This window comes from Peromyscus leucopus, chromosome X, assembly GCF_004664715.2.
Source record: "Peromyscus leucopus breed LL Stock chromosome X, UCI_PerLeu_2.1, whole genome shotgun sequence".
NCBI classification, from domain to species: domain Eukaryota; kingdom Metazoa; phylum Chordata; class Mammalia; order Rodentia; family Cricetidae; genus Peromyscus; species Peromyscus leucopus.
The window spans coordinates 34,510,679-34,522,961 of NC_051083.1; the positions used below are offsets into that span (position 1 = coordinate 34,510,679).

The following is a 12,283-nucleotide window of genomic DNA, read 5'->3' on the forward strand; positions in this document are numbered from 1 at the left end:
AAGTTAAAGAGACAAAAGAGTGAGGTATGGTGGCACATATGTACAATCCTAGAATTTGGGAAGTGGAGGCAAGATGACCAGGAATTCAAAGCCATTCTCAGTTACCCAGTGGGTTCAAGGCTGGCCTGGGATATATATAACCCTATCAAACACACACAAAAATAAATAAGTAGTAAATAACAAAATAAAGGAGACTAAGGTAATTAAATTATCAAATGCATTGTGGTACTCTTTTGCAGACTACATCCTGGGCTAGGGGGTAATAACATTATAAAGGACCTTATTAAGACAATTGACCAAAACTACATACATACTATAAATTAAGTAAATCAAAGTTAAATTTTCTAGTTTTTATGTACTGTGAGTATGTGTATTAATTACTTTTGGTGTTGCTGCAACAAAATATCCAACGAAAGTACTTGTGAAAAAGTTTATTTTGGCTTATAGTTTGAGGGACTGCAGCCTACCGTGGCACAGAAAGTATGGCAGCATGAGTGGAAGATGGAGACAGTCACACTTCATCCAGATGAGAATCAAAAAGAGAGAAATGCTTCTGCTCATATTCTCCCTTTTCTTTCTTTTTTTTTAAAATTCAATCTGAAAGCCCAGGTTATGTGATGGTGCCAGTCATATTCAGGGTGGGTTTCCTCTCCTCAGTTAAACTCTTTAGAGACTCCCTCAAAGACAAGCCCAGAGGAATGTCTCCTAGTTGACTCCAAATCCAATCAAGTTGACAAGGAAGACCAAACATCATAGTAATATAAAAGAATGTCTTTGTTCTTTCAGGACATATCATCAGAAACATACTTTTAATAGTTCTGGGAGAAATTGGTATGTGTCTACTGACAGAGGGAATGAGAATGGTGAAACAAATGTGGGTGAAAGAGTTCTTGTAGTTTTTTTAAAGTTGAAAAGGTTGAAAAAGAAAGGCTTAAAAATTGGTCCAAATTCAAGTGATCCTTTGTTGAGACTTAAACATATAGTATTATGGACTGGATAAGTATATAAATATGTGTACCTGCAGGACCAGATATCACTTGATGTTTTCAATTATCCTTTACAGGAAAAAGTTCAGATAAGAATGTAAAAGTCTAGTAAAAACAATGGTGATGGCAAACAGCAGCTGATTCCCGACACAGGAAGCCCTAGTGCCTAGTAGTCACTTATCTGTGGGAGGGGATAGCTGCACCATGCATCTGCCAGAGATGTCTATGGAAATGGTACCTAGATAGAAGCAATGCAACATTCTTGGGTTTACAGGAGCATGTGATTTAGAGCAATGAGATGTTTATCTTGACCCGTCCAAAATACATATTGTACTAGTTATTTTCTTCTTGTTGTGACAAAATACCTAACGAAAGCAACTTAGCTGGGAGGTGGTGCACACCTTTAATCCCAGCACTCAGGAGGCAGAGCCAGGCGGATCTCTGAGTTCAAGGCCAGCCTGGGCTACAAAGTAAGTTCTATGACAGTCAGCAAGGACTAAACAGAGAAAGCCTGTCTTGAAATTTTTTTTTAAAAAAAGCAATTTAAGGAAAGAAGACTCATGGCTTTGTTTATTTTGGTTAACAGTTTGACATGATGGCAGACACATTAGGCAGCTGGTCACACTGTATCTGTAGTCAAGAAGCAATAATGAACACTGATGCTCCACTTGCTTTCTGCTTACCAGCCCATGGAATAGTGTTGTCCACATTTAGGGTGTGTCTTCCTACCTCAATGAACAGTCTAGAAACTACCTCACAAACATACCCAGAGTTTTTATCTCCTAGGTGATTCTAGATCATAATAAGTTGATAATATTATCCATCATACCTACCTTAATTCCCCATCATATGGACTATTTTGTTTCAAATGAAGGACAAGGTAAATTAAACTAAATGTTTGATTGGAAACTGACCTCCACTATGAGCTACTTCTAGAAGCAGCTATCTTGGACATAGTTTATTTTCCAAAGGTAGTTGCAATTTTACCTCACATGACAAATGATCTTATAAGTTTCTCTAACCCATTGAATCTGGACTGTCACTTGACTGATTTTGCCAGTTATTTGGCAGGAGAGAAGTAATGTTGTAATGATCCTGGGCATAATCCTTAAATGTTTGCAGTTTCCACATCCTGCCTTGGGAGATGCTCACTTTGAGGGCCATCAACTCTCAAATCTAGCCAGCATGCTGTTGGGGTCTAAGTCATATGGAGAAACTAGATGTAAACATCTTGTTAACCACTCCAGTTGTCAAGTACCAGCCACAGACTGGCTTTTGTCACTGAACACTAGGGATGCTCATCTCCAGCTGATACTAAAGCATAAATAACAGAAGATCTCAGGTGAAAACCACCCAGTCACAGTAAGTCAACCCACAAGGCAACTGCACATTAGAGCCATAGAGAACCTCCCATCAAGTCACAGAACTAAGAGAATCAATAATAAATCATTCTTTTAGGCCACTAGGTTTTGGGGAATAGTATCACACTAACAATAGAGGACATCTTAAACACTGCTTTTCCTTAGACATTTCAGTTAATAATGGTTATCTCTAATCTAAAATCCTGAAATTTGAAATTCTCAAAAAACCCAAAACTTTTCGAGCTTCATGTCATCACTCAAAAAGTTTTAGATTTCAGATTTTTAGATCATAGATACCCAACAGTTAAAGTCTATGGAAATATTGCAAAAGCTTGAGTAACTCTTATCATGTGAAGTATTTCTGACCTTAAGCAATATGAATGGACCTAAAGACAGTATCATGCTAAGAACCTAAAGAAATAAAGACAGTCCATATCACTATCATAATGACCAAAAGCCAACTTAGAATATTTTACACAGAACAACTGGAAGCGTAAGTAGTATATTATATTAAGACTCAGAAACAAACAGGCTACGGAAATACACTTAGGCCACACTTGATTTCTTCTGTCTAGATTTCAGATATGTTCCATATACTATTTTCAGAGTGTAGCTGAAGTTAAATGTTCTAGAACTCATAGGAGTACCTGACAATTCAATGAAAAGAAACAACTTAAAAGAGTAATGCTAGTAATATGCATAACCATCTAACTGTGGCTTAATTTACCTGAGATCAAGGAGAACACTGTACTGTCAGAGTTTAGGAGGTCACATTAGCCTGAGCTTTGGGACCAGAATTCAAAAGGGTTAACTATACACCCCCTACATCATTTTTAGTGTTTTTTAAAGTTACATCATGGACTGGAGAAATGGCCCAGTGGTTAAGAGCACTGGCTGCTTTTCCAGAGGACCTGGGGTTCAATTCCCAGCATCTACATGGTGGCTCACAATCTTCTTTAATCCAGTTCCATGGGAATCTAGCCTTCATGGATACCAGCCACATTCTGGTACACAAACATATATGTGGGCAAAACACTCTTACACATAAATAATCTTTAAAAACTGTTGCCAAGTGGTGGTGGCACACGCCTTTAATCTCAGCACTCGGGAGGCAGAGGCAGGTGGATCTCTGTGAGTTTGAGGCCAGCCTGGGCTACAGAGCGAGATCCAGGACAGTCAAGGATACACAGTGAAACCCTGTCTTGGACAAAACAAAAAAGAAAACTGTTTAAAAATTAAGAGCCACATTTCTAGTATGCAGGGATAAAATGTCAAAAATAAATGGAGTTTACTTATGTGTGACATTGTTTTTAATATCAAGTTCCTTTTTCTTGTCTTTCTTCAATATTGAATATATAAAATAAAGTTTACAAGATATGTTAAGGTATAAAGAATGAAACAATAAATGTTTAAACATCCACCATCTAATCCAGAAGACAGATAGTATCATTATGTTGAAAACTCCTGTGTGGTCCTCCCTTGTCTGATCCCCTTCTTCCCTCATTCAAAGAGGCCAGTAACATCCTGGATTTCATGTCTGCCTTGTTCTTATTTTCATAAAAAATTCACTTTACCATATTTAATTTTAAAGAACATTTAGGTAGTATATCTGGAAACTAAAAATAAATGGAATCTATTATTGGCATTCATACCTTGCTTTTCCCACTCATTATAACATTTCTGAGATCCACCCATGTGGTTGTGGGCAATTGTGATCAATGTTTTACATTACTGTATAGTTTGGCTGAATTTTCTTAAATAATTTAAACTCCCATGATTCTCTAGATCAGTCCATAACCACTGTAATCCATCCACTAATTTTCACCAAGTGGGAACCTATCTTTCTGGGCATTTTATTTTTATTTATTTAGGGAGAGGGGTTTCAATATGTAGCCTATGCTAGCTCAGGCTAGCCTAGAATTTATGTGATCCTTCTGTCTCAGCCATCCAAATACTATGATTATAGCTGTATGCCACCAAAACATCTAGCTTTTCAGTACTGGGGCATTTCTGGGTGAGAAACCTATTGCAATAGAAACTCCATGGAATCTATAAGGGTGACCCTAGCTAAGACTCTTACCAATGGGAGATAGGGAGCCTGAACTGGTCATCTCCTCTAACCAAGCAAGGCTTCCAGCAGTGGGACTGGGTCACCAACCAAGCCATAAAACCCTTGACCTACAATTTGTCCTGCCTGCAAGATGTGCTTGTTTAAAGGTGGCACAGAACTTATGGGAATGGCCAACCAATGACTGGTACAACTTGAGGCCCACACCATGAGAGGGAGCCCATGCCTAACACTGCCTGGATGGCCAGGAACTAGAGACTAGATGGCCCAATACCTAGAATAGAACCAAACACAACTGGCAAAAAAAAAATCAATGAAATGATTCCTAATGATATTCTGCTATATTCATTGACCAGAGCCTAGCCTAATTGTCATCAGTGAGACTTCATCCAGCAACTGCTGGGAGCAGATACAAGAACCTACAGCCAAATATTAGGTTCAGGGAACTTGGGGAATCCCACAGAAGAGGCAGAGGAAGGACTGTAAGATCCAGAGGGGTCAAGGATACCAGGAGAACATGGCCTACAGAATCAACTAAGTAGTGCTCATAGAGACTGAACCAACAATCAGGGAACCTGTATATGTCTGACTTAGGTCCTCTGCTTTTATGGTATGGTTATGCTTATGGGACTCCTAACAGTGGGACCAGGGGTTGTCTCCGAATCTTTTGCCTGCTTTTGGGACCCTTTTCCTCCTACTGGGTTGCCTCACCCAGCCTTAATATAGGGATGTGCCTAGTCTCATTATAACTTATTATGCCATGCGTATTTGGTTGACATCCTTGGGAGACCTGCTCTTTTCTGAAGGGAAAAGGAGTAGTAGATCTGGGGAAAGGGAAGGTGTGTGTATGGGAACTGGGAGGAGGAAAGGGAGGGGAAACTGTAGTTAGGATGCAATATATAAGAGAATGTGGTGATATATTGTGTACCCTAATAAATTTGCCTAAAGATCAGAGAATAGAAAAAGTCACTATACTAAACATAGAAGCCAGGCAGTGGTGGCACACACCTTTAATCCTAGCACTTGGAAGGCAAAGATCTGTCTGGATCTCTGTAAATTCAAAGCCACCCTGGATTATATGAGATTGACTCAGTCTAGGAGAGAAACAGAGCCAGGCAGTGATGGCACACACCTTTAATCCCAATACTTGGGAGTCACATACTTTAATTGCAGCACTAGGAAAGTTGAGACAGGAAATGATATGGGTGGGTGGAGAAAGGTATATAAGGCGTGAGGACACAGGAACTAAAGTCTTTCCGCTGAGGAAAGCTTTTCAGGCTGAGGAGTCTTAGAAGTAAGAGGTAGCTTGTTCCTTTGCCTCTCTGATCTTTCACCCCAATATCAGTCTCTGGGCGGTTTTTATAAAAAAGACCATTTAGGATTGTGTTACATCTTGCACCCAACATGGGGCTTGAACCCATGACCCTGAGATTAAGAGTCTCATGCCACTTCAGGCAAATTTATTAGATTACACAATATATCAGCACAAGAGAATAAATCAATTTATTAAAAAGGGTAAAACCATGAAACACTTGTTTCTCTTTAGTCCTCTTAACTCTTTTATAAAAGTTAAGCATTCTTTTTTTTTTTAATCTTTTTTTCTGTTTTATTTTTGTTTTGTTTTCTTTGCTTATTTTTAGGTTAATCATTCTTTTTTTTCCAAGGCAAGGTTTCTCTGTGTAGCTTTGGAGCCTGTCCTAGAACTCGTTCTGTAGATCAGGCTGGCCTTGAACTCACAGAGATCTGCCTGCCTCTGCCTCCCTAATTTTGGGATTAAAGGCATGTGCCACCACCGCCTGCCAGGTTAATCATTCCTAATAGGAAGTTTTGAAATCTGAAATGCTCCATATTCCAAAGCTTTTTGAGCATCATAACACTACTCAAAAAGTTTCAGATTTCAAAAGGTCAAATCAGGGATACTTAACCAATGAAGTCTATGCAAGTTTCCCCAAACCTAAGTAACTGAAATGTGAAGCATCCCTAGTTCCAAGCAGTCCTAATGGACTAAGACAGACCCATACTGAGCACCTATTGTATAACAAGTAATAATGACCGTTCCCATCCTCAAAGCAGTTTTGCAGAAGAACACTAACTGAGCATAAAATGCTGATACAAAGCAAATGAGCTTCAGATTAACAAGGCTCTAACTGGGACCTGCCTTCTCCCTTCAAATGTTACATTGAGGGACATATGCTCAAAGCACATTATATACTTGCACGAAGATGATCTTATATAACCCTGCATAGAAAAACATCTGGGTAAACTGGGCCTGGTGGCAGACACCTGTAATCCCAGCCACTGAAGAGTATGAGGCAGGAGGATTATGTCCTCCTGGGCTTGAAGACACCTGGTCTCCACCACTACCACCACCAACAAAAATCTCCAAAAGACAACAAACAGTTCCTATTTTTCCAAATTAAAACTACATTGTTCCTTCTCTCTTAATACTACTTTTATCTTCCTACTACACTTCTAGATTAAGTTGTTACTGAATCACTCTTTTTATTTATTATTACTGTATGTGTGCATGATGAGGGAATGTGTACAATGGTGCATGTGATGTGTAGTGGACAACTCTATTGTGTTGTTTTTTCCTTCCACTTTAGGTGGGTTCCAAGGATCAAATTCAGGTAGCCAGGCTTTTGTAGCAAGCACCTTTAGCAATTAAACCATTTCATTGAAATTTGCTGAATCACTTTTGTTAATTACTATTGGTAAAATCTTTTAGTAACTTAGGACAGTGATCATAAATTTGTTTATTTATATTGTCCTTGTTGAGTTTATCCATTCCTAATAAAAAAATATGTGTTTTGTTTTAAAATGTTGGGTTACGTGTGGTAACATATACCTATTATCCCAACATTGTAGAAGCAGAAGTAGAAAGATCAGTTCAAAGATATCCTTGGTTACATGAGACTCTGTCTCCAAAACAAAATTGCTAACCACCAGTAATCTGTTCAAGAGACAGACAGTGAGACAGTAAGATGAAGAGAAAGGGAGATGGTAAGCAGGTGCCTGTGCACAATGCAGTCACTTCAATCCAGAGATAAACATGGTACAATCAAAAGAGAAAGGATAATGCCAGGGGAGATAAAGAAGGGGAAAAATGGAATTGAAGGCCCTAAAGAGAAACTTATCACTTTGGCAAATATGAATCTTATATATGTTACCAAGCAGCTAACTTATAAATGGTCTCTCATTTATCCAGAAGATACATAAGTGTGTAGACACATACGTGAAAGGCAGGCATTTGTCCTGCTCACCCCTTCTTGCTGGTCATGCTATTGGCAGAACAGAAGCCACAATGTTGGATGATACCAAATCAAACTAAACTGCCTGTCAAGCATCAGAGTTCTGGCAAGGGCAGATGTGCTTACTTGGATTTCACAGGAGAAGATGACTTCTTAGGAATGTCTTCAGGAGGCTCGCATCTTCTCAGTGGGGACCCGAGACCCCCAGTGGAAACAGAAGTTGTCACTCGTCCCTTCCTGACTTTCTCCATCTGTAGGTGACAAAGAATATGATAGCCACAGCCCATGACTGGTACTACTTCTACAAGTTGAAAAACTATCTCAGATGGAAGTGATACAGTTTTCTTTCAGAGGGATCAATATAAAGGTCTAATGCTTCATGTGACATGAATCTTTGTAGAGATTTTTGATACCATGAGATTATTGCATTTAGGTCATCAAATTGGAATATTTTTTTTTGTCTCAACATGGAGATCCTCTGCCATACACTTTGTTATCTTATCAAGAGGTAACAGCATAACAATATTATGGCCCTAAACATATAGGAACTGGAAAGGGTACAAAAACATATACTTTTAGCTCAGAGGCCTCTGGGCCCTGAGTCTGAAGTGCATAGTGTTTCCAGCAATAGGGACTTACCTTCCACTTCCGGGGGGTGGGGGTGGGGTGGGAGTGGGCAACCAAGGCCAACAACAATAGTCTATAATGTTTTGGGAGTCTCTTGGACAACCCTGATGAACAATTCCAAAGAGAGCTTCTTGTACTTGGTTATATATTTAGGAATTAATATGAATATATATACACACACACACACACATATATATATATATATACATTCATACATACACACATAAATATACATACACATATATACAACTAATGAAAAAAGAGGCTATTAATTTGAAAGAGAGCAAAGAGAAGTACATGGGAGGGCTTGGAGGGAGGAAAGGGAAGGTAGAAATAATGTAATTATAATCTCAAAATAAAATAATTTAAAACATTAAATTCAAATAAACATAATATATACACTTATTACAAAACCTTTACTAGAAGAAGGTAATTTTAATGTCCAAGATGCTGAGTTGTAAACTGTGAGGCATACATGGTATAATACAGAGTGCAAAACACATATTTCTATTTTTCCCCTTACTTCTCTTAGTAGAAGGAAATAGATGAGCATTACTGACTGGCGTGAAGAAAGAGCTTCACCTTCTTTCCTTACTACACTTTTCTGTAACAAGTCCTCATTTGGTCCCCACAACAGCAACCTTCCTCCACAAATAATCCATTTTACAGCAAAATCCAAGAGTTATAAATACTCCCCATTTTTAACTATCTCAGGACAACCATGAATTTGAAAAAAATATGTTATTACAAAGTGTTCAACAGAGCTGAAGATATAAGATAAGTGGTAGACTATTTATGTAACATGTAAGTTCCTGGACTTCCAAGACTACAAATGATAAATAATGAATGAAACTAAAAATGTTCAATAGTAATATAGTAGTTTTAACATAAATTGTTATATATCAACAACTGATAATGCAATTGATACTCCTCCTTCCTTCAATGGGTAGAGCTCAATTCTCTTCCTATTGAATCTCAGTGACTGGTTTTAATGACCTGCATAAGGCTTAACTCAGAAACTGGAGATTAAAGGCATTGCAGTTTCTATTTTATAACATTGGATTGTTTGCTCTGGGAGAAGTCAGCCATTTGGGACTTATAAGCAGGTTTGTGGAGAGGCTTATGTAGTAAGGAATGGAGGTTGTCTGTCCTCCAGCATCCCTGTAATGGATGTCTTACAAGAGGCCCAGTCATACTTTCAGATGACAAAGCCCTGATCAGCATTCTGACTAAATCCTCCTGAAAGACCCTGTACCAAAACTACCAAGCTCTCAATTGAGCTACCCTCAGTTTCAGACCCAGGGAACCTATGAGTGAAGATGTATTTGTTTTTATTTAATCTGCCAAGGTTTAGGGTTCTTTGCTATGTAGCAAATGATAACACAAATAAGTATGACATATACAATTCTAAATAAATATACAGAATTGAGGGTACCTGCTTAACAGTCATTTTACTGACAGTGTCCATATGACATTTAAAAAAATTCAAAGGCTATTGTGAGTGAAGGTTGACCAAGAACCTCAGTTTTAGTTGCATACAGAGGCAAGACTCAGAATCGGAGCCTTGAGGAATCAGAGGACCCCTGCAACAATCCTTCTGACTCGTGTCCTCTGAAAGAAAGGCTGTATTATCACAACGGTATCATTAGGAATCTGCTACAAGGCATTAAGATTCAGGGAGGTACAAAATGATAATTTTCCAAAGTTTGATAAAAAGTTAAACCAGCCAGGCAGTGGTGGCATGAGCCTTTAATCCCAGCACTCAGGAGGCCAAGGCAGGCAGATCTCTGTGAGTTCGAGGCCAGCTTGGTCTACAGAGCAAGATCCAGGAAAGGCGTAAGGCTACACAGAGAAACCCTGTCTCAAAAAACCAAAAAAAAAAAAAAAAAAAGTTAAACCAAATGTATCCTTTGAACAGTCCCTGGAGACTGACAGAAACAGAGACCCCAGGTCAAGGGTACAAACAATCATACTGTCAAATTATATATAGTACAGAAAAGAGTGAGAGAGGGCATTTAAACCTACCTGAGAAGGCTCTGCTCCTGCCACTGCTCCCTTCCCAGCATCTCCCATGCCAGATGTAGGTATACCCTTCTTCCTCTCAGTGGTCCGGGTCGGAGAGGACTTGTATGAAGATTTGAGAGGGCTGCCGAGAGCTACATGAAGACAGGCATGGAATACTAGAGAGTTACAACGTAACAGCCAGAAAATACAGGAAACACAGATGGAAAAGGCAGAAGAATCAGAGGTTGAAAAGAACATATTTCTATAAAAATGTTAAATGTGTAATCCATATTTTTGAAGTATCCTTTTCCTATGTTATACAGAATAGATCTCATCTTAAACAAAACTCCTAAGAGTCCAGAGTCAAGTTCATTGGAGGGGTTAAAAGTGCACTTTGGAACTAGGCAGACTTTTCACTACCATCTAATAGCTGGAATACCTTGGGCAGGCTACTTAATGTTTCTAAGCTTCAATTTCTTTATAGGAAGAACATAGAAGTTCTGACTACTGTCTTTGCAGGTCTGCTTACAAGATGGTACTTTGGCCAGTATCTAGGAGCTTAGAGTTTAGGAAGGTTTGTGTCATTCACTGGTGAGTGCTAAAAAAAATTGTTTGTGCAAATAATACATTCTAAGTGTGTGAAGTTTGGGTATTTGCTTAGTGAAGGGTGCCTACATGACTAGTTCCTACTAAAAACTCAAGGCATTGAATCTTTAGAGTGCTTCCTCAGTTGGCAACACTTTGTGTATTGTTATACGAAGCATATCCTGCGTGACCATCTTAGGAGAGCCTTGGAAACTTACACCTGTTTTCCTCTCTACTTCTCCTACACTCTGCCCTTTGCTAACTTAGTTGTGTATCTTGCTACTATAGTAAATCAGTCATGAGCTATGAGTCCTTTGAGTTCTACTAATGAATCACAAAACACTGGTGTTCTTGAGGGTCTCTGCCATCAGAGATGGGAATTGCTACAATGACTTCAATTCACAAAAATAAAGTAAATATAATGTTTGGGAAAGGTGGAAAAAAGGAGTAAACTTGTGGTACCTGTGTAGCTGTGGAGTTGTTGACCATGGTATAACAGCCAAGATGTAAGAGGTGAAAGCTGCCTACAAAATTTGAAGATAACTACTGAAACTCCAAGAGTGTTGCCTCGGTGGCAGGGGGGGATTCCTTGGCTACTTTTGGCCATACTACCTAAACTGAGGTAAGAATAACAATTGTGGAGTGGTTTTAGTTTTCTCCTTCAATGGAAATGGGAAAAAACTGAACCTTTTCTTGGTTTTGTCGTCAGTAGGTGGGTTGGAACTGAGTACTGAAATCAGAACAAGTTTCAAACTGATGTTTTGTTTTGTTTTTTTTTACTATGATTTTTTTTGTCTAAAAATAGACTGAAAAGCCCCGAAAAGAATCAACTTCCAGAAGAGATATACAGAAGAGTTTTAAAATTCAACTAGCGACTACCGCAAATACACCCTTCTTTTGGTCTCTAAACTGTGAAATATCCTGAATACTGCTGGACCACCTCGGTTACATATAAATGTCCATGGGACAGGTCTCTGATGGCACAAGCCAAAAAATCCAAGCCATTCTTCAAAGCTATAATTCTGATGCAGAGCCTGGGTATATTCTTGTAAAAGCTACAGTCTGGGAAAGGCTGTCAAGATGCATCATTGCTGTTTTCTGTTTGATTTTTTAAAGTAGCTGTGGTTTTTAATAATGGACTTTAGGTCTGACTCTACTTACTCTACCTTTTCTTAGTACACACACCTAAGATAAACTATTTCTTCTATGTAGCTGTCCCAAGAAAGAGAATGATTTTTTTACACTGGTCACTGGATAAATGATTAAGCTAAAAAAAAAAGATAGGAAGTCACATTAAGTCCTTTGAAAATTTAGTATTTTACTTTGAATAATACCTAAACATGGTGTGTGTTTTTTAATTAAAAATGTCTCTGTTTTCTTCTCCTCTTCCTTTCCCATCTA

At 38.6% G+C, this 12,283-nt stretch overlaps 1 protein-coding gene across 6 annotated transcripts in view; it reads right to left on the bottom strand.

The window, feature by feature from the left end:
• Map7d2 (MAP7 domain containing 2) overlaps positions 1-12,283 on the bottom strand; it is a 124,140-nt gene that overhangs the window by 27,594 nt on the left and 84,263 nt on the right. For all 6 annotated transcript variants that reach the window (XM_028873237.1, XM_028873236.1, XM_028873232.1 and 3 more), the window contains 2 exons: positions 10,319-10,449; positions 7,793-7,917 (listed from right to left, as the gene is read on the bottom strand). In XM_028873237.1, the coding sequence (XP_028729070.1) occupies positions 7,793-7,917; positions 10,319-10,449 (256 nt within the window). The remainder of the gene's footprint in view (positions 1-7,792; positions 7,918-10,318; positions 10,450-12,283) is intronic.